The sequence below is a fragment of the Trifolium pratense genome, linkage group LG2, assembly GCF_020283565.1.
Source record: "Trifolium pratense cultivar HEN17-A07 linkage group LG2, ARS_RC_1.1, whole genome shotgun sequence".
Taxonomy (NCBI): Eukaryota; Viridiplantae; Streptophyta; class Magnoliopsida; order Fabales; family Fabaceae; genus Trifolium; species Trifolium pratense.
This window is the reverse complement of record NC_060060.1, coordinates 2,396,753-2,424,386: the sequence shown is the minus strand read 5'-3', so window position 1 is coordinate 2,424,386 and position 27,634 is coordinate 2,396,753. Positions and strand designations below refer to the sequence as shown.

The 27,634-nt window shown below is 33.8% G+C and overlaps 1 protein-coding gene and 1 pseudogene across 1 annotated transcript; both read right to left on the bottom strand.

Annotated features, from left to right (window-relative positions):
* Window positions 1-424: 424 nt before the first annotated feature.
* LOC123903991 lies at window positions 425-4,286 on the bottom strand (annotated as a pseudogene).
* Window positions 4,287-20,210: 15,924 nt separating this feature from the next.
* LOC123909798 lies at window positions 20,211-23,093 on the bottom strand. Its single transcript, XM_045960708.1, has 2 exons — window positions 21,695-23,093; window positions 20,211-21,607 (listed from the first exon to the last, which is right to left on the bottom strand). The coding sequence occupies exons 1-2, from the start codon at window positions 23,091-23,093 to the stop codon at window positions 20,211-20,213; spliced, it is 2,796 nt and encodes a 931-aa protein (XP_045816664.1).
* Between the last annotated feature and the right edge of the window lie 4,541 nt (window positions 23,094-27,634).

Genomic DNA, 27,634 nt, shown 5'->3' with positions numbered 1-27,634 from the left:
GTTGAATTGTTTGCATCGTGGCCTTACCATGAGGTGGTTTCATATTTATCGTGAAGGTAACGCTTGTGCGGATAAGTTTGCTCATCTTGGACACACATATACGCAAATGCGGTGGTGGGGTTCTTTACCAGGTGTGCTGCGGAATGATTTTCTACGTGACAAACTTGGTATTCCACAATATCGTCACAATTGAGTTTGTTTTGTAACGTTCTTTATTTTGGGGCAAGGCATAGTCCCCCCTGTGTAATTATTTATTTTCTCTTTTTATATAATTTGGGATATAGGTAGACAATGGAAAAGATAGAGATGCCAACATAGTTGGGATGTCTATCTCTATCTTGATATTCAGAAGCATTTAATTTATCAAAAAAACAAAAAAATTACATTAATTTGAACATATGTATAGTACAAATAAAATGATCCACGTTTACATAATGATCTGCTTATAACAATCCAAAAAAAAAATTCCTAGTCAACCATAGTTCAGTAGCATCTCTAAATCAATTAATATGGCTTAGAATTCATAATCTCTTCTAAGTCTTCTTCATACTCAAAAATCAAGTAATGGTTTATCTGAGACAGGAATCATCTTCACAACAAAACCAATTGGCCAAGAAACAGCACCAAAACCAATACAAATAATCCATTCTCTCCAATTCAACCTCTCTGTATCAGCAAACTTCTTCAAAAACTCAACCATCACAACTTGAAGGACCAATGTCACACCAACAATTCCCAAAAACAACTTACTCTTAAATATCCCTTCAAACACATTCTTCTTCTCCAACTTCCTTGCATTAAACTCGTTAAACACTTGACAAAGAACAAATGTATTGAATATCAATGTTTCATTTACCTTTGATGTCACACCAAAAATAGTTTCACCTTTGAATTGAAGTGTCAACAAAATTACTATTTGGTAGAAAGCTTGTGACAAAAGATTCCTCCACATAATGTTAGTAATAAGAGGTTTTGTTCTACCAACAGGTTTTTGATCCATTAATTCCTTAGTAGGTTTCAGTTGCAAGAGCTAATGCACCTAATGTATCCATAATCAAATTCACCCATAATAATTGAACTGCTGTTAAAGGTACTTCACCTGCTGAAACCGCCGCGACAAAATTGATAAAAAGTGCAGCTACATTCACTGTTAGTTGAAATTGAATGAATTTTTGTATGTTGTTGTAAACACATCTTCCCCAATTTAAAACTGTTACTATAGATGCAAAATTATCATCTAATATAACAATATCTGAACTCTCTTTTGCAACTTCAGTACCTTGAATTCCCATTGAAAGTCCAATATCAGCTTCTTTCAATGCAGGTTCATCGTTTGGTCCATCTCCGGTAACGGCAACTACATGCCCTTTTTGCTTTAAGCATTGCACCATTAGAAGTTTGTCAAAAGGTGAAGATCTTGCCATTACAGAGATTCTGTCAACTTTCGCTAACCTCTCTTCAGGCGAAAAATTACGAAATTTTTCACCTTCAACCACAGTTTCGTCTGTGTCTTGATTAGGTCGAAGAATTCCACATTCGAATGCTATGGCTTTTGCAGTGAAAACATTGTCACCTATAATAGAGATAAAGTTTGTTAATAGTTAGTTAAAAATTAGTTATGTTAGTTATATTCCATTCTATTCATAATTCATTATTGATTAATTGATCAAGTTATCAATAAATGGGATATTTCAGCAATACCTGTAATCATTTTGACATTCACACCGGCATGTTGGCAGGCTTCCACCGCCGTTTTCACCCCTGGGCGACACGGATCCTTAATGCCAACAAGACCTAACAATGTTAAACCATCATATTTTACCACCATCTTGTTGCCTCCTTCACCTCCTAGCTCTTCGTTCGCGACTTCTGTGTATGCTAAAGCGATACAACGAAGACTACTAGCTGCCATACCTTGTATAATGCTATCAAATTTCGACATGGTTTCATTGTCAAGATCTTTCACATTTCCATAACTATCATAGTATCTAGAACACATTCTTAATACCATCTCTGCAGCTCCTTTCCAATGTGCACTAACTTTGTTGTCGACATTTCTTCTCAATAAAACGCCACTTCTTTTCTTCTTCGAGTTGAATGTCTCAACTTGAATAATAGAGCAACTTTTTGACAAATTCTCCATATCCATATTCAATTCCAAAACAGCCCAAGATAATATTGCCTTTTCAGTTGGACTACCGGAAAACTCGAATTTTGAATCAGAACCTGATTTAGATTCGTGAACACCACCGGTTGTATTATGAGCTACTCCTTCTTTGATCAATTGAAGAACAAATGGATCAACATTTGAATATGCATTATCTTCCAAAGGCTCTAGACCAAGCCAAAACTTTGTCACCTTCATCTGATTCAAAGTTAGTGTACCTATTACAAATCACATGATTAAAGTTAGTCCATTGGTTACAACATTTTTATGAAAATGAGAATTTGAAAATAATCTAAAAATGGCTTCAAATGATAAGTTGGTTTTAATAGCTTCTCTAAAAATAACTTTTGCTTTTCTTAAAAATCTGTAAAAAATTATTTAAAATTATAGAATGCAAAAACCATTTTTTTTTATAATCCGTAATAAGTAGACGCTAGGATGTGTGGTAAATGATATTTCCTCCATCCTTAATTATAAGCAAAAATTCACTTTTTAGATTCATTGAAAAAGTGATGTATCTGGTCTACATTGTAGTCCAGATTTATAAGTTATTCGATGAATTTGAAAAGTTGACTTTTGGTTATAATTAAGGATAGAGGGAATACGTGAGATGTTCTATATATTAAAAGCTAGTTGAGAATCAATAAACTAACTATTAGCAAATTATAACTAACTTTTGCATTTGGAATAATACCTGTTTTATCAGTGCAGATAGTAGTAGCAGATCCCATTGTTTCACAAGCAGAAAGTTTTCTAACCATAGCTTGATCAGCCATCATTTTCTTCATTGAATAAGCAAGAGTCAATGTCACAGCTAATGGCAAACCCTCAGGGATAGCAACAGGGCCCTGTTTGAAAATTAAAAATAAATTTTTAATAAAAAATACAATTTTTTTTTAAAGTCGTTATCTATTTGAATTATAAATAACATGAAAAATAGTCATTATAGTAAGTAACATCTAAAAGCGACATATTTTAATCAATAACATTAAAATACATCTTCAATCTAAAAACGCCACAACCAAACCAACCTTTCCAATCGATAATGTCAACTTATTCAACCTTGTTTGCAAAGGTGTTTCTTCGTCGATATCATTGCTTATGGAACTCATCATTTGTCCCCAAGTTGTGTTCATACCGACCGATGTAACAAGCATTTTTGCATAACCATCAGCAACTTTTGTTCCGGAAAACAAAAATGGATGCTGGTCTTTATTAATCTCTACATGATCACTCTCACCAGTCATGCTTGATTCATCGACTCTCAATGAATGTCCATCTATAAACAATCCATCAGCTGGTACTTGATCGCCAATCTTCAAACAAACAACATCACCAACAACAATCTCAAAGATTGATACCTTTTGTCGGCACCCGCTACGAACCAAATCAATTTGAATGTCATTGCTCACTTGAGACAATTTATCAAATTGTTGGTTCTGTTTGAAATTGATTATTGATGACATTGAAATAACAATGAAAACAGCTAGAAAAATGCTACCACCATCATACCAACCTTCTTTGATTCCATGTTGCTTGATTCCAAAGGCAAGTGAAAGAGTAGCACAAACCAAAAGTATTAGAATTGTTACATCCTTAAAAGCTTCAACAATGAAATGAAAGAAACTTTTAGAAGGTGGTTTTTTGTAAGTGTTGGAACCAAACACTTGTTTTCTACATGCAATGTCTTCAAAATCATCACTTTTGATACCAAACTCAATGTTGGTTTTAAGATTTGAAGCAACTACTTCAACTCCACCATGGTTTTGAAGGGTTTCAATGTTTTTTTCTTTGACAATATCTATGAGAGTTTCTTGATCAATGGTATAAGAGTGATGAGGTGATAAATTCAAATCAACCAAAGTGAAAGATGGGGTAGGTTCAATTTTTGGTTTGTTGGATTTCATGAAAGCATTGTGCCATCTTTTGTTGTATGTGCTATTTTTGTTTGGTGCATTGAGAAGTGTTGTCTCAATGTTGTTCATGTTTGTCAAGAAGGTCATTGACATGGTTTTCAAGAACAAAAGTATAATTAACAACAACTTTAAGATGGTAATATTAAGAAAAATTAAAAAAATAATATAACAAGAAAAAAAAATGAAAAGGTGGTAAGGGAATATATATATATATATAGTGACACAAAATGTATATATGGAGAAGGTAGAGAATGAATTGAAGGATTGAAAGTATTGAGACAATAGGAACAATGCAATTTGTAAATAAGTGATGAATATATTGAATGATAAAAACTTTAGATTTTGCATATTGATGTTATATCATGCCAAGCTATTTATATGCGCTGATGTAACGCTCGTTTTGTTTAAAAAAGGAAGTTACTGGGAAATGTAAATAAGGAAAAGGAAGTTACTGGGAAAGCTCTACCCCGCGAATATGTGTTCTTTCTTTCTTCCATTTTTGTTTTTTTTTAAGAAAAAATCATTATAAACTCACATATATAAGTGAGAAAGTTGGAGTTCGAAACTCAGTCAAAACATTTGACCTAACAATTTTGACATTTTTTATTTTGGTTGAACAATTTTGACATTTTTATCAGTTGAACTAAGACTTGTGAACTTTTAGTACTCAATTTTATCATCTGATTTTAAATATAAATCAAATACATCTATACTTTATGACTATATATATATATATATATATATATATATATATATATATATATATATATATATATATATATATATATATATATATATAAAATATGCAGTGATCAAAGTTCAAATTTTAATACTCTCATTTATTCGATTTAAAAAAAAAAAAAAGATGAAATTTTAAACACTTAATTATTTGAAAGAAAAAAAGTATATTATTAACTTTACAATGTCTATTGTTTGTCTTAGTTAGTATTTGGGCTAAAACTACTATATACCTCCTTTCCAATGGTATAAAAAAAAATTGCAAATTTTGGGTTGCTATTTTATAAGACATTTTTCAAAGTTTAATGTTCATTAATTAAATTTTCATAAAAATACTTCTAATTAAATGAAGAAAAATAAAAGATTAATATTTTTCTATCTTAATAGTTGAAGGGTAATTTTGAAAAAAATATATATATTATTGATAAATTTAATGTAAAAACTATTATTTTTTAATTTTTTTTTTTAATTCTTAAAGTGTTGTGAAAAATGTTTTATACTCCCTCTGTCCCAAAATATAAGGGAAAACCGGTCAACCAAAGTTAATGTATCTAGTCCAAATTTTTAACCAAATACATCAACTTTCTTTGACCAATTTTCCCTTATATTTTGGGACGGAGGGAGTATATTAGAACGGAGGTAGCCGAAGAAATACACAACTTTATGGCTTATTATGTGGTTAAAGACTACAATGTTTGATTTAATGTATCAAAGGGACGCGGCGAATAAACCATAAACGGTTTTCTGATTGGGATAAAGATTAGAGTTTAATTGTTAAGCACCATCGGTGTAAAGATTCTTTACATTTAATGATGCGTTGCCACATCATTTAATGACACATCATGTGTTTTTAAATATCATACATGATGTGTTAGTATATTGTTGGATGCATATGTAAAATAACTTTCCACTGACGACGGTGCATATAAATTAAATTATAAAGATTAATGGATAATGGTGAATGAAGAGGACTGGTTATAATTAAATTTATCAAGAAATGTTTACATTTATCAATCTTTACTATCAAGTGAATCAAGTTGATTTGCTTCGGTTGTTCAGTTTAAAACATTTCTTTTTTAAAATAATACATTTATCATGTGTATTTCATGCTATCATTTTTTCAGGTTCCCTGCTATTAATTTTTCAAACAATCATTCTTTCATACAAACTATTTCATGCTTTACACTACTAGGAATTTGCTAGTTTTTAGTGGATTTTAGTGAAGATGCCGCAGGAAATTACCTTCTTGAAGATTTTCCTGCGGACTATGGTGCCCAGGTGATAGATAATTGTTTTGTTGAGGATTTGAAATCCACAAGAATTCCTACAGACTTTTCTATAGAAAAATCAAACAAAATCCGCAAGAAATACTCAGCTAATTTCATAAATCGCAGGAAAATCCATATGAAAAAGTTTAGAGTTATCATTTAAAATAGATCTTTAGATGAATCCCCAGGAAATATTTGGCCTATAAATCCATAGGAAAAAAAATTATAATTAAAGAATGTTATATAATTTAGAATATTATAATTTTATTAGTGACAACTTCGTTATAACTAACTATCTTAATCACATTGTGCTAAAAAATAATGATAATTTGAGGCGGATCGCAGTCCTGTCGAGTCCTAATGCAGCTCCGCCCCTGATTGAGAGCAAGGTTTTGGCCCATTACCGCTAGTCCAGTTTGGCCTATTCTTGTAAGGTTTGTAGGTTCAACCATGGTTTTTTTTTATTTCATGTTCAATGTTCAATAATTTACATGAGAAAAGAAAAAGTACAAAAGCAATAAACATGCATGATCTTCTGAAGAAAAGGGAAAGTTGAAATGTGTAAACGAGTCTTAGGTCTTATCTAGATAAACAACTTAATTAAGCACTTATGTTATAAACTATTATCATCATACAGTATGTGGTTAATTAAAAATTCTAAAAACCAAGCTTTAAAGTACAAAAATATATAAGTACAATGTATGCTACAATTTGGTACTGGACACACTTACACTACAACAACAAGTACAAGAAGAGAAGCACTTTATTTTGATGTAAGCTTTTGTTGGATGAGAAACAGTTTAGAATGCCTCGTGACGCTTTATATTCATGGTTGCCTCTGCAAAACTATTCTATATCATTATTAGCATAGTTTTTTTTTCTTCAAATTATTAGCATAGTTTTATATATATTTTTTTTAGTCAAGCAATATTTTATGTTTAAGGTCCCGTTTAGATTAGCTTATTTTTGAGCTTATGCAAACAGCTTATGTAAAAATATATTTTTCATTCCTACAAAATTAGCGAATTTTTGTTTTTGTCACTATATAATAAAATCACGTGTTTTCATTTTCAATTTTATTTTTTTAGTCCCTAATGACCAATTTATGTTTATTTTAATGTCAATGTTATGATCATTTTATAAATGTGTCTATATATTATGTTAAACTCATATACGTCTATGTCATGTTAAAAAAAATGTAAAAAAAAAGTCAAAATTTTGTCTATTAAGGACTAAAAACAAAACATAAAATTTTTAGAGGATGAAAACAAGTGATTTTATTTTATAAGGACAAAAACTAAAATTCGCCGAAAAAGATATAAACTATTGCTTGACTAGAGCTAGGTACGTGGGTTGTTTCACCCCATTTAACTTGGCTCACATAAGGGATAGGTTACATCTTCGAATGATATAATTATTTATTAAAACGACAATTTATTAAAACTGTCCTTGAAGAGATTTGAAATCTACCCAAGAAATTAAAAGATCAAATTTTTCTCATTCAATTAAGATCACAAGAATAGATGCAGATGTTTGTGTTAACACCCTATTTTCTAAATTAAATTAAAAATAGTAAAACAAACAAATGAAAATCAAGTTGAACCACAAGGATTTTAGAAACTCTTCTCATGCATCCAGTTATTCATAAGTGTTGTTTACATCACAGCAGCACAACCTCAGCATGCTACATACTCCCTCCGGTCCTTTTTATAAGGAACACTTAGGGCAAAAAAATTGGTCCTTTTTATAAGAAACTTTGACCAATTTTCAAATGTTTTAAATGTTCAATTTCACTTATGCCCTTATTTATTATGAGCGAGAATTTAAAAATAAGTAAGTTAGTTGAATAAAGAGTAATTAAATAAGGGTATATATGGAATAAATTAAAATTTATAAGAGTATTAAATGAAAATAACTATGTTAAATGTGTTTCATTGGTCTGTGTGATTTTTTCAAAGTGTTCCTTATAATAAGGACCGGAGGGAGTAGTACACTATGTTTTTAAGAAAAGGATTTGGATTGAGTTCGGTCAGCACCCATGACTGCATGCACTAGGTACAACCAAGACCGTTTGATCAAGATCGGACAACTTAACATTGAAGTAAATATGTGACTCATTTTCGTGATCAATTGAAAAGCTACCACTTCATAATATAGTTCATACTGTTTTCGCATACAGTATATAATTAATTTAGCGTGTGTCGAACGTCCATATTACAATATTTTTGTTTAAGGAAATTACTGGGAAATGGTGGTGGTGGTGGGTGGGGGGGGGGGGGGGGTGCTTTAATTAATTTGGTGGGTGGGGTTGGCATTTGACAACACAGTCAGCAAGATACCTAAACCTCAAAGATAAGGTCTACCCCACGTATTGATAGATGAAATGATAAAATCATTATAACTTCACATATATAGGTGAGAGAGTTGGAGTTGAAACTCAGTCAAGACATTTGACCTAATAATTTTGACATTTTTTATTTTGGTTGAACAATTTCGACATTTTTGTCGGTTGAACTAAGATTTGTGGACTTTTAATACTCAATCTGGTTTTAAATATAAATCAAATACATCTATATTGTATGACTATATATATAGAGAGAGAGTTAGGATCCGTTAACACCAGGTGTCGAATTAAAGTTTGACACCAAATATTAACCATTGATTTTTTATAATCTAAAGGTTACTGTATGATCACTTAAAATATCTTGTGCATTTAATTCACGAATCATTACTCCTTATTTTCCAAACATCGCGATTTGATCCCGCACAGATTTACCCACAAATATCACAGAGTTTGATATTTAAAAACAAGTAGAAACGAGAGGTATTTGCTACCGATAATTCATTTCAAATGATTAATCTCCTCCCCATAATTCATGTTTGCCTTCGACAACAATTCTGACACTGGAATATTTATTGTTAGAAAAATTACAACTGTGAAATTCGGTTGTGAATTAATTATTTTTTGGCTTAAATGCATTTTTGGTCCCCCTATTTTTAAAAAAATGAAGTTTTGGTCCCCCTATTTTAAAAACTAACTTTTTAGTCCCCCTATTTTCATTTTTTTTTAGTTTTGATCCCCCATCCTATTTTGGGATTAATTTTGTTGATGTGGCCTTGTAACTAATGATGTGGCAACATTCATGTGGACAAATTTAATATCCATGTCATTATTATATATTTTTAAATTCAATAAAACTTTATTTATAAAATATTTTAATTGTTAGAATTATATATTCAACTGAAATAATAATTGTTAAATCTTATAAAATATGAAATTTGAAACCCTAATTATCAAACCTTCAACTACTAGAATTTTATTCACCGTCGGAGAGAATCCTTCCTTATGGATTTCACTAATCCTATGGTTTCCGTTCAAACTCAACAATTTTTGGATTTTTAAAAACGAAAAGAAATTAGAGATGATTTTGTGTTTCAACTTTCAGTAGAAATTACTCATACTCTTTAAACTATCTATGACTTTGGATGAGTTTGAATGAAAACCCAAAAATTGTTTTAAGTTTGAAGTTTAATTCTAGATTGGTTTTATATAAAGTTGGATGATGATGAAAGTTGAAGGTTCTTGAAACACAAAACTTGCTTTCAATATGCAATTGTTTGATACGAATCAAAGAGGATCATGTCCATGTTGTGATTGTTTGTTTTTTCTTAGGTTTAATAAATTAGAGGTTGTGAATTTTTGGATTTTTTATTTTAATGAACTTTCTTAGGCTTAATTAAATTATTTTATAAAATAAGTTTTATTGAATTAAAAACAAATAATGACATGGATATTAAATTTGTCCACGTGAACGCTGATATGCATTAGTGACAATGCCACATCAATAAAATTAGCCTTAAAATGGAATGGGGGATCAAAACTAAAAATTAAAATTAAAATTGGGGGACTAAAATGTTGGTTTTTAAAATAAGAGGACCAAAACTTCATTATTTTGAAAATAGGGGGATCAAAAGTGCATTTAAACCTTATTTTTTTAAGAGATGAAACAAATCAATTTGTTAACTTGTGTAGACAAAAATAAGAGTAATTTGTTGGATATGAATAAAGGAGAGGTGTGGTTATCTAGTTGATAATTGAAATCGATAATGCCAAGGATCAATGATTTCATTGTATGTCATGGAGGTGGTTATAATTTGAAATCGACAAAGGAAATGGTTATAATTTGAGATCGGAAAAAATGATTTTATTGTTGGCATGTGTTTAGATAATGGTATTGCTTCACGCCAGTTAAGTTTATAGACCCATGGATTAAAATAATAAAAGGCAAAGGTGTCAACGGATCCTGACTCATTTATACCTATATATAAAGGGGATACAAAAAATTTTGGCGTGGACTTTTCATAATACCAACAATACCCTTGATAAGTTTTTTTTTTGAGCAACAAAAATCTTTATTAACAAACTCACCATAATATAATGAATGTCTTTTTTTTTTACATAAGTTTGTGACGCAGTACGGAAGCGTGAAGGAAAAGCAAGCGCTAATCCTATTAGATAAAGGTTCTGGAATTCACCAGATTTCCGGAATCCACCAGAAAGAGTAACTAATCTAGAATCCACTAGACTTCCGGAATCCACCAGAAGGAGTAATTTGGAATCCACCAAATTTGAGAAAATTCTCTGTATTTTTATTCAATCAAAAGGTTGCCTTCAAGGCTACAATAGTTTAGTTTAAATAGGAGTGAAAAATAAAAATAACAAATCTCCTAAAAGATTGTAAAAGAAAATAACAAACCTAACTAAATAAAAATAACAAATCTACCTAAAATATAAAAATAACTAATCTAGGTGAAATATAAAAATAAGAAATCTACCTAAAATATAATAAAACTAAATCTATCTAAAATAATAAATTACTAAAAAACCCTCCTACATCAGTCTCCTCTACCTCAAAAAAACTCGACCCCGAGTTCTCATCTTGATATTGACTCATGCGTTTATCATAGTAGAAACTTAGTACCGGTTCTGCTTTAATTATCAAATTCTGTCTCGTTTGCTTGATTGCTACTTTTTGCTCTTCCTTTAGTCTTACCTCATACCGACTCTTTTCTTCTTTAAATGCTTGATTTTTCTCCTCTAACTTGAGATAATAGCTTGTTAATCCGTTTAATAACTCCACAAGGGCGGTAGAGCTTATATGCATAACATGAGAGTACCGATAAATGTTCATAAGTTTCTTTGTTTGTGTTGTCCTTAAGGTCGCATCATATTGCGCTGCTGACGACGATAAATTTGTTACACGACATTCTTTCTCCTTTGTTTCTTCATCAATTTCTGGCGTCGCCTCTATTTGGATGTCGCAATTCATGCCATTGTTGTTCTCGTTGTAACTACCCTCTAATTCTAGATTGAGCACTCCTTCCTCATCAATTGTAGTTTCTACCATTTTAGACTTCACATCCGTTTGATCCTCTTTCTCTAAGTCATCATGTTCATCGATCTCTTCCTTCTCATCTTTCGATTCATCAACTTCAACCGAAGCATCTTGTTCAACAACTACTTCGGTTTCTTTCGGTTTGGATTTATAAGCAGGATCGTCAAGTTTCTTGGGAAGAGATGGTTGGTTATCATCTAGGGTTTCAGTAGCTATGTGACGTACATGAAAATTATTGGCATGGTTGTTGTTATTGGCATTATTGAAGATGCTGAGTGCTTCCTCAAATTTAACATTAACATACCAATTAACATACGTTATCAAAACAGAATGTTTAGCAATATCTTTAATCGTTTTACGCGAGTTACCTGCAATTCTGTAAGCATGCCTCAAAAGGTCGGACAACGAGTAATCTTTGTTGTAACAAAACGGACAACGATATGTCGAATCAGAGATTTTAAACTCGTAGTAATCATCCTTCAACCTTTTGTAATATCTACGCTCATAATATTCCAAATCAGATTCACCACAAGTATGTTCTGATTTTATGTACGGAACAATATGGTTGTTATTGCGAACCCTAATAACCGGAATTGATTCTCCCATGGCTGATCACGTTAGGAAAAGAACAGGAGAAACCTGCTCTGATACCAACTGACGCAGTACGGAAGCGTGAAGGAAAAGCAAGCGTTAATCCTATTAGATAAAGGTTCTGGAATCCACCAGATTTCCGGAATCCACCAGAAAGAGTAACTAATCTAGAATCCACTAGACTTCCGGAATCCACCAGAAGGAGTAATTTGGAATCCACCAAATTTGAGAAAATTCTCTGTATTTTTATTCAATCAAAAGGTTGCCTTCAAGGCTACAATAGTTTAGTTTAAATAGGAGTGGAAAATAAAAATAACAAATCTCCTAAAAGATTGTTGATGAAATACAAAAGCAAGTATTTTCTTTATATCGTATCCACAGGGACTAGTGCGATATTAATTGTAAATATACAAATTCCATGATTTTAAGTGCGGGTTTGTTTCGATTTGGTTTTGTAACGTAAAATCGTGATATGAAAGTGCGTAATAAACTTTGGATATAAAAACTTGTTGGGATCGGATTTATCAAATCATTCACATGTATCCGTTAACTATCGATATATATATTTCATTTACCAATCTATATCGTCACGTATTACTCGTCGATCATATCCGTGTCCGGAATATGTCTTGAAATCTATTGAATCTATTAATTTTCCGATATCTCGAATCATTAATCGATAAAATAGTATTAAGCTTTAATACTTTAGGTGACTATTAAATCCCAAAATCTATGTCTAAACTTTGAAATCTAACAAGTGATTATCCTAAATCTTTGATTCAAATAACATATGTCTATATCATTTAAATCCTTTGAGATAAGCATAAAAACAAAGATATCACTAATATTGATTGATAAATAAAACTCATATAGCAAAGTTAAACTAGATTCATGATCATAATTTAATTACATCCAACCCCAACAAAAGAGATTTAGCTATGAATAGCCATAATAAACTTACAAAAGAGTGAAGATGAGAAGGATTGAAAGACCATAGGGCTTGATTTCTCAAGTTGTGTGGAATCCACCTTCAAAACCTTACTAAACAGGATCTATCTATAAAAATCGTATTTTTCTATCTGATATTAGCTAGCTATCTCCATTACAAAATGATCTAAAATGCTATTTATAGACTTCTGAAATGGGCCTGTTCGCTAAGCGAATCCTTGTTCGCTAAGCGAAGAAGTTGCTTAGTTGAAGAGGTTTGCTGACACGTGTATTTAGCTGTGACTCATCCTTTGCTCGCTAGGTGTTCGCTGCAGCGAGCTTATTCGCTGCATGCTCGCTGGGTGTTCGCCAAGTACCCTGGACTCCCTGCCTTTGTTCGCTGAGGCCTCGCTGTAGCGAGTTTGTTCGCTGCAGGTTCGCTGGGTGTTCGCCAAGTACCCTGAACTCCCTGCCTTTGTTCGCTGCATGCTCGCTGATGCTTCGCTGCAGCGAATGCTTCAGAATTTTGTTTCTTTTCTTAGTATCAGCATGAACCTAACAAAATGGTTGGATTTGATAATTCTTGCACAAATTCTTAGTACACACTATATTTACATCAAAAGTGATTTATATTCCAAGGATTTGTTATCAAAATTCATTCAATAAGTGCCTTTTAAACATGTATTTTAACCAATATTTAGCACTTATCAAATCTCCCCAACTTAGGACTTTGTTTGTCCTCAAACAAAAGGTATTTTAACAAGCTCAATATTCATTCAAAAGAGTGGGTTTGTAATCAATCAAAGTTTTCAAAATCTCAGAGCACAAGTAAAGCAATGTCATCTCAAAGACTAGTTCCCAAAACATTCAAAGAAAATAAAGCATGATCATGAAATGATTCCTATGCCTAAGCAAAATTCTCAACATTCTTATCAAACAATCAAGACTCAAGTGTTTATCTCAAATTTCTCACAATTATTTCTCTCAAGGGTAAGTGTTTAACTCAATCCAAGCAATGTGCATGCAACAATTCAATTCAAACATTTATCCAAGCAATATCACAAAACATGCTATCAGTTGTGGATCACTAAGGACTTTATCAAGCTTGTAATGGGGCTGGGCTACAAAAATTCATTGTTTTTCTATGGATTCAAAAAGCCTCAAGGATAAGAGAGCACAAAATCTGCAAAATTCATCTCATGATTCATTTACTCCCTTTCTTTTTCCCCCTATTTCCATTTGTGGTGATTCTTTTGTTTTGACACTTTTCACAAAATTTTGTTTTCTTTTCTCATTTCCTTTTGACTTTCAATTGTGTCAAGCAACTCTTTTATTTTTTTACATATTTTCTTTTCTTTTTCAATCACCACAACACTACCTTTTTCAACCAATTTATTTATCTATTTTTCAACCTACTTCTCCCCAACTTGAATCTTATCATATAACCCTTATAAAAATGCACTTGCTCTCCTATCCTAAGACAAGGGTAGAGTAGTTGTTTTTCTTTTCTTTCGGTTTCAGGGTTTATAAAACAAACAATTTTCAAATTTTAAGGCTCAAATGGGGACACAAAAGATCACTATCTCACAGGGTAGGTTAAATTTGGCTAAGTGGTTATCACTCAAAAAGAAACAAGGCCTTGATCATATCCACAACATCAAACACATTAGTGACAGCAAGATTAAGCTAAAATCAAATGAGCATACACAATTGCCGGCACTCTCATATTTATGTAAACAATGGAAAGTTCACACATTCTCACCCAGCTAGATTGGATAACACAAGTTTCAATCATGTTCAACAAAAATAGTGAGAATCATCTTAGGACAAGTAACACATTTCAAAAACATGTTAAGTTTCTAAGCCTATTTTGAACACTAATCAAAGAAGATTGACATATATCTCTACAAATCGACTATCATGCTCAACACATTGATTTATCACAAACCTATCTTTCAATTTCAAACATATGTGAGCTTGTTCTTCAAAATGCTATTCACAATATTTCACATTACTAGACTACCATACTACTATATTAAATTACTAATTATCATGCATTAAACTTTAAACATTCATCATATGTTCACAACAAAACACAAAACAAGTGACAGACATTCATACTTCCACATGTTCCACATAGTCAACACAAAAGATAAACTACTTAAACTTAAACATTAAATGACTGAAAGCTTTTTAAAGTTCACTCATTTTGGCGAGCTTTTCAGCCATCTCCTTGCTTGCTTTACTCGGATGCAGAACCGGCTTCCGAACCAGATTCGGAGCCAGATGCAGAACCAGATCCCGAGCCAGCATCACTTTCATCTCCTTCTTGCATAGATGCATCAGAACCAGCTTCTCCTTCACTTGCATTGTCTCCTTCATTAGCAGCTTCAGCATCTGCTACATTACCCCCTCCGAGAAAAGTAGGCCTGACCTCAGGCCATGCAACATAGGCTTGGAAATCTTGCGGTGTCATCACTGACTGCCCGGTGTGCTGATTATAGAAGGACTGCTGCATTGCACTCATGGCTCTATACCCTGCATCATTCTGATCATACAAATAAGTAAAATGGTTATAAAAATTCTGATCATGAACAGCAGAGGTGGAGGCCTGGGGTGGTGGGGGTGGTTGTGCAGCTCTTCTCTTCTTCGGTTTGCAGTACCGATCCACATAATCATCATCAATCTTCCCAATCTCCTCACGTCCAATTTCAGGAATGTGTATCCTATTAGCTGTACACAATCCCATAATTAAGCACGGGAAACCCAAAGGACTGTCGGATCTCACAGCAGTGGACTTAAGGTTTTTGTCAGGGTGGCCACACAAGGTAATCTCTTTCACCCAACCAGAGATGATACCGGCCAAATCCACTTCAAGGCCTTCATTTATGTAATGAATGAGGCCAAGTATATTCATGACAGCATCAGAAGTGTGAGAATTAGGTTGGATGTTATATAAAACAAGTAGGAAAAGGAGTAGGGTGAAGGTGCGCATATCATCTCTAAGGGCCCTCAAAGGTTTGTTGGTTGTGCCATATACGAAGTCATGGTTAGGCCTAAGAAGTTTTCTTCGCATGGTGTCAATGTCCCAAGTCTTGAGGGCTCTTTGCTTCTGAAAATCACACAAGGTTTCATGGGCGGGTAGGGTGAAAGGGTTGCCAAGATACTCATTGATGGCATTGCGGTCAAAACGGATGGTTTTTCCGCGTACCATAGTGGTGAAAGAGAAAGGCTCACCCTGAGATGGGTAAGCATTTGCATAAAATTCTCTCACAAAGGTGGTGTTGAAATATTTCGGTGGGTCAATAATTCTACCCCAACGCCTATCATTGATGATTGTTGCAAACTTCTCATAGCTTCCATGCTCAAAAATCTCGAATTTCCTTTCATTCCAAATCTTTTTCTTTTCAAGTATTTGGTATCGCTCAAATTGCTCCGGTCCATGAAACCTGCTGGGGTCAAAGGCTGTGTGCGATGAACTTGCCCCAGTCTTTTGCTTCTTTCCGGTACTAGCTGCTGGTCTTTTTGGTGCCATTCCTGAAATTACTTCGAAAAACCACATAAGTCTTTTGCTCAGAAAATTAGATAATTTATATTACAGAGCATGAATTTCAACTTTTGAAAGTTCCTGTCGCAAATTGTTAGCGAAAATTTCTGGTTATGAAGTAACAATTAACACAAGGGTTTTGCAGGATGCACTTTAGCAGACAACAACTATACACACACAGAGAGTTAAATTTAGGGTTTACAATTTCAATCTCTTGAGATTAGTTTGTACCATGTGTGAACTAATTTACAAAATTCAAAACAAATTATTTATTCTCAACTGTTCACAATTTGTCAAAAGGAAGTACAAAAGGAAAAGATTTGAATTTGTGTAACCTGATTCATTGAAGAAACATACATGACTACCCACAATTTTATCAAAAACTTCAAACTATCTATACAATCATGCATCTTTCTACCCACAATATCATGCATCTTTCACTATGAACAAAAATGATAAAAATTGGAAATTGAAGTTAAAATTCTGCATACCTGAGTGATGGAGATGCACAAACTGAAAGTAGAAATGAATGGGGTAGTGGGTGTTGTCTTAGATTTGAATTTTTTTTGAAGGATGGAGATGGTGGTGTTGAGAATTTTGTGAGAAGAGGGAGTTAGGAAAGTGGAATTAGGGTTGAAAAGGGTGAGATTCGTACTCCCCTCTGATTTTGTGGAAGTGGGGTGTGAGGTGGCATGTGAGGTGGCCAAAAATGGCCAGCTGTCACTTAATTATAAAACTGCAGATTTCGCACTGTTCGCTTAGCGAATGGATTATTCGCTTAGCGAACACACACCAGAAAAAAAAATCTGCATAATTGGCTTGCTGTGTCTGGCCAACTTGCTTCCTTCACAACAAAAGTGTTCAATGCATGCTAAAACTCAAAAATACTTACAAAATTGGGTTGCCTCCCAACAAGCGCTTGTTTTACGTCATTAGCTCGACGTTCTTCTTGGAGTTTCAAGGATCGGAAAGTGGGATTTTGGTAGTGACACGATCAAATTCACCACCAAAATAGAGCTTCAATCTTTGACCATTCACAGTCCATGTGTCATTGGTAGCTGGATCTTCCAACACAACTGCACCATATGGTTTTACTTCACGGATTTTGAAAGGACCGGACCATTTGGATTTAAGCTTTCCCGGAAATAACTTCAATCTTGAGTTGAAAAGCAAAACCATTTGGCCTGGCCTAAATTCTTTGTTGACAAGCCGTTTATCATGATAGCTTTTGACCTTCTCTTTGTACAGCTTAGAAGATTCATAAGCTTGGCATCTCAATTCATCCAACTGTTGTAGCTGAACTTTTCTTTTCTCTCCGGCTTGGATTTCATCAAAATTCAAAAATTTCAAAGCCCAATAGGCTTTATGCTCAAGTTCCACCGGAAGATGACATGCCTTACCATATACCATCTGAAAAGGTGTAAGGCCTATTGGTGCTTTGAAAGTTGTCCGATATGCCCATAATGCCGCGTCTAACTTCAATGACCAATCTTTTCTTGATGCGGACACAGTTTTTTCAAGAATTTTCTTTATTTCACGATTCGAAACTTCTGCTTGTCCGTTGGTCTGAGGATGGTATGGTGATGCTACTTTGTGCTTGACTCCATAATGCTCAAGTGCTTTGGCTAGTGGAGAATTGCAAAAATGTGACCCTCCATCACTGATAAGCACACGAGGGGTTCCAAAGTGGGTGAAAATGTTTCTTTTTAGAAATTTTATCACCGTTTTGCTATCAGCTTTTGGTGACGCAATTGCCTCTACCCACTTGGACACATAGTCTACTGCCACAAGAATGTATTCATTTGAAAAAGATGATGGAAAAGGGCCCATGAAATCAATGCCCCAGCAATCAAATATTTCAACAACATGCATGTTTTGAAGTGGCATTTCATTGCGCCTTGAAATTCCACCTATTCTTTGACAGTTATCACATCTCCGAGCATGTTCATAAGTGTCTTTGAACAAACTCGGCCAAAAGAATCCTGACTGCAAAATTTTTGCTGCTGTTCTCTCTCCATTATAATGGCCTCCATATGGTGAGTTATGACAATGCCACATGATGCTTGTGGCTTCCTCTTTTGTAACACATCTCCTCAACAAGTTGTCTGCTCCAATTTTAAACAAATAAGGATCATCCCAAACATATTGATTTGCTTCACGGAGGAACTTTTTCTTTTGGTGCCAATTGAAATCATCCGGTATTAATCCGGATGCTTTGAAATTAGCCATATCAGCAAACCATGGCCTTTCTTGCACCATAAGCAGTTTTTCATCGGGGAATTCTTCAAGAACCTCACGTTCATGTTTGGTCACCTCATTGTTTACAAGTCTTGATAAGTGATCAGCTACCAAGTTTTCTGTTCCCTTTTTATCTTTGATCTCAAGATCAAACTCTTGTAGTAAGAGCATCCACCGAATGAGTCTCGGCTTAGAATCAGCTTTTGTAATCAAATACTTGATAGCTGCATGGTCAGTGTACACAACAATCTTTGAACCAATCAAATAAGAACGAAATTTCTCAAGTGCATACACTATAGCAAGCAATTCTTTCTCGGTTGTTGCATAGTTAACTTGTGCATCATTTAATACTTTGCTTGCATAGTGTATAGCATGAAAAATTTTGTTCTTTCTTTGTCCAAGGACTGCACCAACTGCATAATCACTAGCATCACACATCAATTCAAATTCAAGTTTCCAATCGGGTGCTATGATTATGGGTGCAGTCACCAATCTTTCTTTCAATTTATTAAAAGCAAGTAAACATTCATCATCAATTTTAAAAGACGTACCTTTGTTAAGCAGATTGCTTAATGGTTTGGCAATTTTGGAAAAATCTTTGATGAATCTTCGGTAGAAACCGGCATGACCTAGAAAACTTCTGATTCCTTTGACATTTACCGGAGGAGGGAGCTTTTCAATGACCTCCACCTTTGCTTTATCCACTTCAATACCCTTGGAAGAGATCTTGTGACCAAGAACAATACCTTCGGTCACCATGAAATGACACTTCTCCCAATTAAGAACCAGATTTGTTTCAACACACCGCTTCAGTACGGTGTCCAAATTCTTCAAGCAATGTTGGAATGACGGACCGAACACGGAGAAATCATCCATGAACACTTCGATGCATTTCTCTATCAAGTCAGAAAAAATTGCTTGCATACACCGTTGAAATGTTGCTGGTGCATTGCACAATCCGAAAGGCATTCTTCTATAAGCAAAAACACCGAAAGGACATGTGAAAGCTGTTTTTTCATGATCCTCGGGGTTGACTGAAATCTGATTGTACCCCGAATAACCATCTAAGAAACAATAGAACTTTTGACCAGATAGTCTCTCAAGCATTTGATCCATAAATGGTAATGGAAAATGATCTTTTCTGGTTGCTTTGTTGAGTCTCCGATAGTCTATGCACATCTAGAGCTGTAAAAAGGGCCTTAAGGGGCCGGCCCTTTAAGGGGCGGACCCACTTATTCCTGATTATTAATTTTATTTAAATTTTAAACAATTTTTCTAGTGTCGTGAACTTATTCTCTTTTTCTTCAATCAGCACTGTCCACGATCGGCACCCTAAAAAAACTGTGTTTAAAATTTAAATAAAATTAATAATCAGGAATAAGTGGGTCCGCCCCTTAAAGGGGCGGCCCCTTAAGGCCCTTTTTACAGCTCTATACACATCCGCCACCCGGTGACGGTTCTTGATGGAATCAATTCATTTTTGTCATTTGTAATCACTGTCATTCCTCCTTTCTTTGGAACCATCTGGACTGGACTAACCCAAGCACTGTCGGAAATCGGATAAATCATACCAGCTTCAAGTAATTTCACCACTTCTTTTCTTACAACCTCCTTCATTGTTGGATTCAAACGACGTTGGGGCTGTGCAACTGGTTTATAATCATCCTCCATCATGATACTATGCATACAATAAGATGGACTAATACCTTTCAAGTCGGATAATGCCCATCCTATTGCTTCTTTGTTGTTTTTCAGCACTTGAATCAGACTTTCTTCTTCACCTTTTGATAGAGAACTGCTGATTATTACTGGTTTTTGATTGTCATCCCCAAGGAAAACATACTTGAGGTGTGATGGTAATGTTTTCAGCTCAAGTTTTACTTCTACCGGCTTTCCATCCTCCTTCAACTCGTCAATCTCTACTTCAGGTTGAGGTAATTCTTCAAAAGCATCAAGTTGCTTCAAGAAGTCCTCAATCTCTTCTTCTTTCTCGGGGTCAAGTGCTTCGAAAGCATCTGTCAAGGCCTGTTCAAGAGATGAAGGTCTATGTGCTTGCTTTCTTACATCTAATATGGCTTCTTCAGTTGCATCAAGTTTGAAGCACATATCTTTCTCATGTGGATGCTTCATAGCTTCCCACAAATTAAAACTAACCTCCTCATCTTGAACTCGAACTTTCATCACCCCGTCATCAATATCAATCATCATACGAGCTGTTTTCATGAACGGCCTTCCAAGAATTAACGGAACATCATCATCCTCTTCAATGTCCATCACCACAAAGTCTATAGGGAACATAAACTTATCAACTTTTACAAGAACATCTTCAGCCATTCCCGACGGACGAGTGATGGATTTATCAGCAAGTTGCAATGTCATTCTTGTACGTGTGATGTCAAGACCACCAACCCGTTGGATCACTGATAACGGAATAAGATTTATGCTTGACCCTAAATCAATAAGAGCTTTTCCAACATTCACATTACCAATGGTAACCGGCAACGTGACTCTTCCCGGATCTTTTTCTTTTGTCGGAAGAGTTCGTTGGATAATAGCGCTACAGCTTGCATCAAGTTGAATGACTTCATCATCATTGTACTTCCTCTTTTTGGTAAGGATTTCTTTCATAAATTTTGCATATGTTGGCATCTGCTCTAAGGCTTCGGAGAATGGAATGTTGATTTGCAATCTTTTAAAGATATCCATAAACCTTGCATACTGCCTTTCTTTATCCTTCTTTGATGGAGCATGTGGATATGACAGATGTTGAGGTAAACTACTCTTTTCTTTTCTCACTTCAACCTCCTTCTCTCCCTTCTCTGCAATTTTTTTATTTTTTTCTGTTTTTTCATTTTTTTCTTTTTCAACTAATTCTTCCTTTTTATTCTTTTCTGCTTCATTCTCACTTTCTCCTTCCTCCTCTTCATCTGCTCGTCTCATAACCTCCTCTTCCTTCCTCAAATTATCACCTATTCCCTTGCCAACTTCCTTACCGCTTCTTGTTGTAATTGACTTGCATTGTTCTTTTGGATTCGGTTCGGTGTTGGCTGCAAATGATCCTCCTTGATTTTTGTTATTGGCCATTTCTTTTGCTATTTGACCAATCTGAGTCTCAAGATTTCTTAACACCGCATCATTGCCTCTTTGGTAGACTTGAGTTTCTTGCACAAACTGATTTTGTTGTTGATTCATCAAATTTTGTTGTTGATTCTGTTTGGTCTGCGTCTCTATGAATGATCTCAAAGCTTCTTCCAAATTTGAATTTTGAGTTTGTTGTACCAGTGGTTGACTGTAGCTTTCATATTGTCTTTGCCTATTTGATGAGCCAACATCTTGTCTCCAACCTTGACCATAGTTTGAGTTGTTTCCCCTTTGATAGCCAGCATTATTCGGATACTGACCCTGTCTTTGTTGATTTGCCATGAAGTTCACCTCTTCATGAGATGGAGGACAATGACCAGTTGGATGATCTCCGGTGCATAATTCACAAGATGCTACTTGCTTTGCTTTCCCCGATCCTTCTTGAAGAGTCATCAACTTTGACATTTGTTTGGATAACTCCTCCACCGTGTTGGTAAGAAGCTTATTTTGAGCCAATACAGCATCTGATGGATCAAGTTCAAGAATCCCAGGCTTCTTTTGAGTTTTGCTGCGTTCACTTTGTCGATCACTAAGTGACATTTTTTCAATGATAGTCGTAGCATCTGCAGCACTTAATGATAAAAGAGAACCACCTGCTGTTGCATCTAAAAGAAGCTTTGAATCCTGCAAAAGACCATTTCTAAAAATATGAATTTGGGTTAGTTCATCAAATCCATGATTAGGGCATTTACGCAGCATTGCTTTGTATCGATCCCATGCTTCACATAGAGTCTCATTGGAACCTTGAGAAAACACCGCGATTGATGTCTTTGACTCCATAAACTTGTGATGCGGAAAGAATCGATCAAGAAACTTTTCCTCCAATGTATTCCAATTCGTCATAACTTGAGCCGGCAAATCAAGGTACCAATCTTTGGCTTTCCCTATCAATGAATGAGGGAACATTCTCATAAACACCGCTTCCTCCTCCGCTTCAGGGGCTCCAAGTGAACCGGCTATTTCATAGAACTTCACCAAATGATTGTATGGATCTTCATGTGATAAACCTGTAAAAGGGTTAGCATATAACAGTTGCAAGAGACCGGTTTTCATCTCCGTCTGTCTTGCACCTCTGGGAGGTCTTGCAAGATGAGCAAGTCTTCGTGGACTGTTGTGACATGGCCTCATACCGGCACCTTCGTTACGTGGCGGATCGTCAGCCATCTCTTCGGCTATTGAGGATGTTGAAGAAATAGAAGCAGAATTTTCTTCTTGCAGCCTCTTTTGTTTGGCTAATTGTTTCCTTTTCTTTCTTTGACTGTTATTCCTTCGAGCTGTTCTTTCGATTTCTGGATCAAAAAGTAAATTCTCTGCAGAAATCTTTCCTCGCATAAACAGGACAACAATCTAACCAGACAAGTTAGCGTGCACAAAAGATAACGAATAGTAACTGAAATTAAAAAGTACAAAATTGCTTAAAACGATAGAAATTGCGATTAAACAACTAATATCAAACGCCAGTCCCCGGCAACGGCGCCATTTGATGAAATCTGCAGTTTTATAATTAAGTGACAGCTGGCCATTTTTGGCCACCTCACATGCCACCTCACACCCCACTTCCACAAAATCAGAGGGGAGTACGAATCTCACCCTTTTCAACCCTAATTCCACTTTCCTAACTCCCTCTTCTCACAAAATTCTCAACACCACCATCTCCATCCTTCAAAAAAAATTCAAATCTAAGACAACACCCACTACCCCATTCATTTCTACTTTCAGTTTGTGCATCTCCATCACTCAGGTATGCAGAATTTTAACTTCAATTTCCAATTTTTATCATTTTTGTTCATAGTGAAAGATGCATGATATTGTGGGTAGAAAGATGCATGATTGTATAGATAGTTTGAAGTTTTTGATAAAATTGTGGGTAGTCATGTATGTTTCTTCAATGAATCAGGTTACACAAATTCAAATCTTTTCCTTTTGTACTTCCTTTTGACAAATTGTGAACAGTTGAGAATAAATAATTTGTTTTGAATTTTGTAAATTAGTTCACACATGGTACAAACTAATCTCAAGAGATTGAAATTGTAAACCCTAAATTTAACTCTCTGTGTGTGTATAGTTGTTGTCTGCTAAAGTGCATCCTGCAAAACCCTTGTGTTAATTGTTACTTCATAACCAGAAATTTTCGCTAACAATTTGCGACAGGAACTTTCAAAAGTTGAAATTCATGCTCTGTAATATAAATTATCTAATTTTCTGAGCAAAAGACTTATGTGGTTTTTCGAAGTAATTTCAGGAATGGCACCAAAAAGACCAGCAGCTAGTACCGGAAAGAAGCAAAAGACTGGGGCAAGTTCATCGCACACAGCCTTTGACCCCAGCAGGTTTTGTGGACCGGAGCAATTTGAGCGATACCAAATACTTGAAAAGAAAAAGATTTGGAATGAAAGGAAATTCGAGATTTTTGAGCATGGAAGCTATGAGAAGTTTGCAACAATCATCAATGATAGGCGTTGGGGTAGAATTATTGACCCACCGAAATATTTTAACCAATATTTAGCACTTATCAATTGTAAAAGAAAATAACAAACCTAACTAAATAAAAATAACAAATCTACCTAAAATATAAAAATAACTAATCTAGGTGAAATATAAAAATAAGAAATCTACCTAAAATATAATAAAACTAAATCTATCTAAAATAATAAATTACTAAAAAACCCTCCTACATCAGTTTGCATACCTATATATAAAGGGGATACAAAAAATTTTGGCGTGGACTTTTCATAATACCAACAATACCCTTGATAATTTATTTTTTTGAGCAACAAAAATCTTTATTAACAAACTCACCATAATATAATGCATGTCTTTTTTTTTACATAAGTTTGCATAATAGACAGTTAGACACAGACAGGCACGGAACGCGCCATGTCTGGCCGCTAGTACTATATAAAGAGAATACATGAGTTTTGGTGTGGATTTTTCATAATACCAACAATACTCTTATTTTTTAGTAGCAACAAAAAAAAAATTATTAACAAACTCACCATAACATAAGACACATTTGTTTTTTTAGCAATAAAAATCTTTTATTAACAAACTCAGCATAACACAAGACATTTTTTTTTTGCAAAATTACACCAGAGGTCCTTTATTTTATTTATTTGTAACACTTTGGTTCTGTCATTTATCCCGTATATTTGTAACATTTCAGTCATTTTTTCCATTTTTTATTAAAAAACACGAGATCTGAAGTTCTGAAATTTAATTGCTTCAATGATTCAAAAAAATTCACTCTTCAATTACAGTAGAAAGAAGTGAAAAAATAGAGAGAAGATAATTTGTTTTTGTGTTGTTGTGTTCACTGGTGTGAAAAAGAGTGAACCAAATTTCACTTGTAGTTGAACTCATTGAGTGTAAATTTGAGTTTTGGTGATTTAGGGTTTTGGGTATTGAAAAATTGGGAATTTTTTTTGAAGGAATGATAGATTCAAAGCAACATGTTAGAGATGATGAAGAACTTCATATTTTTCTGAATTTCTTTATTTTTTAAAATAAAAATATATTTTAAAAAATATAATTATATGATGTGGCAAGCCAGATCAGTATTTTTTTAATAAAAAATTAGAAAAATGACTGAATGTTACAAATATACAAGATAAATGACCTATATGTTACAAATAAAAGATAAAGTACCAAAGTACAAATAAATAAGATAAAAGACCACTGATGTATTTATGCCTATTTTTTTTACATAAGTTAGACACAGGCAAGCGCCCGCTAGTGAATAAATAAATATAGAAATAATATAAGATAAATACAATAAAAATATTATATGCTTCAAAATAGGAATAAAACATATTATAGACGGGAACAAAACAGAACAATTTATATGCATAAAAATTTCGCTAAAAAAATAAATATACTACTAATATATAAAAAACTAGTTTAGAGACTCGTGCATTCGCACCGGTCATTGACTTTTATCGATATTTAAATTTATAATCATATTAAGTTAAAAAAAATTAATTAGAATAAAATATTTAAAATATTGTTAAAATATAAGTGGAACTAATATTTCCTTTCCCGTAAAACTTATTAAATCAGATTTGGTGGCATCAATTTTAATATATTAGTAGTAGATAATCTGTTTTGTTTCTATTTTTAAGTTTTTTTATTTATCTTATATTCTTTCTATATAATTTTTATCTATCTTATATTCTTTCTATTTTTTTTATATATATTTTTTAGTGAAATTACAATGAAGGATATAAAAACTTGCAACGTAGGTAAATATAATAAAGATAAATTAGTAACTTTGGTGGTAATCGATTTTAATATATTAGTAGTAGATAAATATACTTCTAATATAATAAAAAATGGTGAGACAAATATAAAAAAAAATAAGATGAATATGCATAAAAATAGGTATATAGAAATAGAAATGGAAGATGAATATGCATAAAAATGGAATGATCTACACAATATTTGTTTCTGGTTATTGCTAATAGGATTTCATATCATAGGATCCTATTAGGACATAAATTTTGGATCCTAGGATCTCTCATCGGTAGTTTTTCACTATTTTGAAAGATATCTTTCTGCATTGAGTTACAATATCGAAACACATCTTCCTAAATAAAACATCATTTTTCAGATTGTACAATTCCATTCATGCTAGGCCCGAAATAGAGAATATTTTAAGTTTCTGGGGGCATGTGAGCAACATGGGATGGGACGCCTTAAAAAGCAATTTTCATATTTTTTTTTTAAGGAATTTTCATATTGTTATTTGGCATAGAGTTAGAACAAGGAACTTACGGGTGAAACTATTTTTTTTTTTGTTTTATAATGGATTGGGGATCGAACCCAAGATCTATAACATACTACCCAAACCCCTCATCACTGGACCAAACCCCTCACCACTGCACCAAACCTAGTGGCTTTTACGGGTGAAACTTGAATCTGTCACTCTTTTGTATTTTTCTTTTCAACATCTCTCGAGAAAATTGAAAATACTATGTTCTAGTTTTAGAACTCAAGTTTATTTTTGAGTTTTTAATTTATAAAATTTGAAATTGGAGCTTTAAATTTTAGAATTTGATAACACAAAAATTAAGAGTGAAGATCATCTATTTTGGTCCCTTACTCTCCCATCGCAAAAATAGAATCCAATTTGTCCATAACATTTACATATTAGCGAAAATTAGTCCATCTATTATAGAGAACCAAACACTAGTTTATCCTGAATATAAAAATGTCAGAGATTAATTTAAGTTTTGTTGTTGTAAGTAAATGAATTGAATCGTCAAAATATCATGAAGGACTAAAACGGATCTTCACTCAAAAAATAAATAAAATTGTGGCGAAATGACACTGTCTAGGGTCTACAATTGACATCTGCCTCTAGAATTAAAATGTTTGCTTCTACATATGCAAAAATTATTCGGTTAGAAGAGAATAATTCACCTTGTGCTCCACAAATTCAGTTAGATAAGTTTTAGGTTTGGGGAATAAGATTTTTTCTCCTCCCACCCCCCGTGTTTCTTTTCTACCCTCAATTTTTCATTTTTGCGCTTGAATAAATATCTCGGAACGCGTTTTTCGAATGTTTTCCGAATTTAAACTAGAAAAACTTCAGAAAATGAGGTAGAAAAGAAACACGGGTGGGAAGAGAAATATTCTTGATATGGGTCAAAAAATGGCCCAATAAAGATCCATTATGAACGGCCCAAAAGAAACACTAGACTCCATTT

Excerpts from the sequence above, each read along its gene's own strand:
- LOC123909798 (XM_045960708.1), bottom strand. The coding sequence starts at position 23,093 with ATGGCTGACGATCCGCCACGTAACGAAGGTGCCGGTATGAGGCCATGT. Across the intron at positions 21,608-21,694 it reads TGAAGAGGAGGAAGGAGAAA|AGAAGGGAGAGAAGGAGGTT; the intron begins GTGAGAATGAAG and ends AAAAAATTGCAG.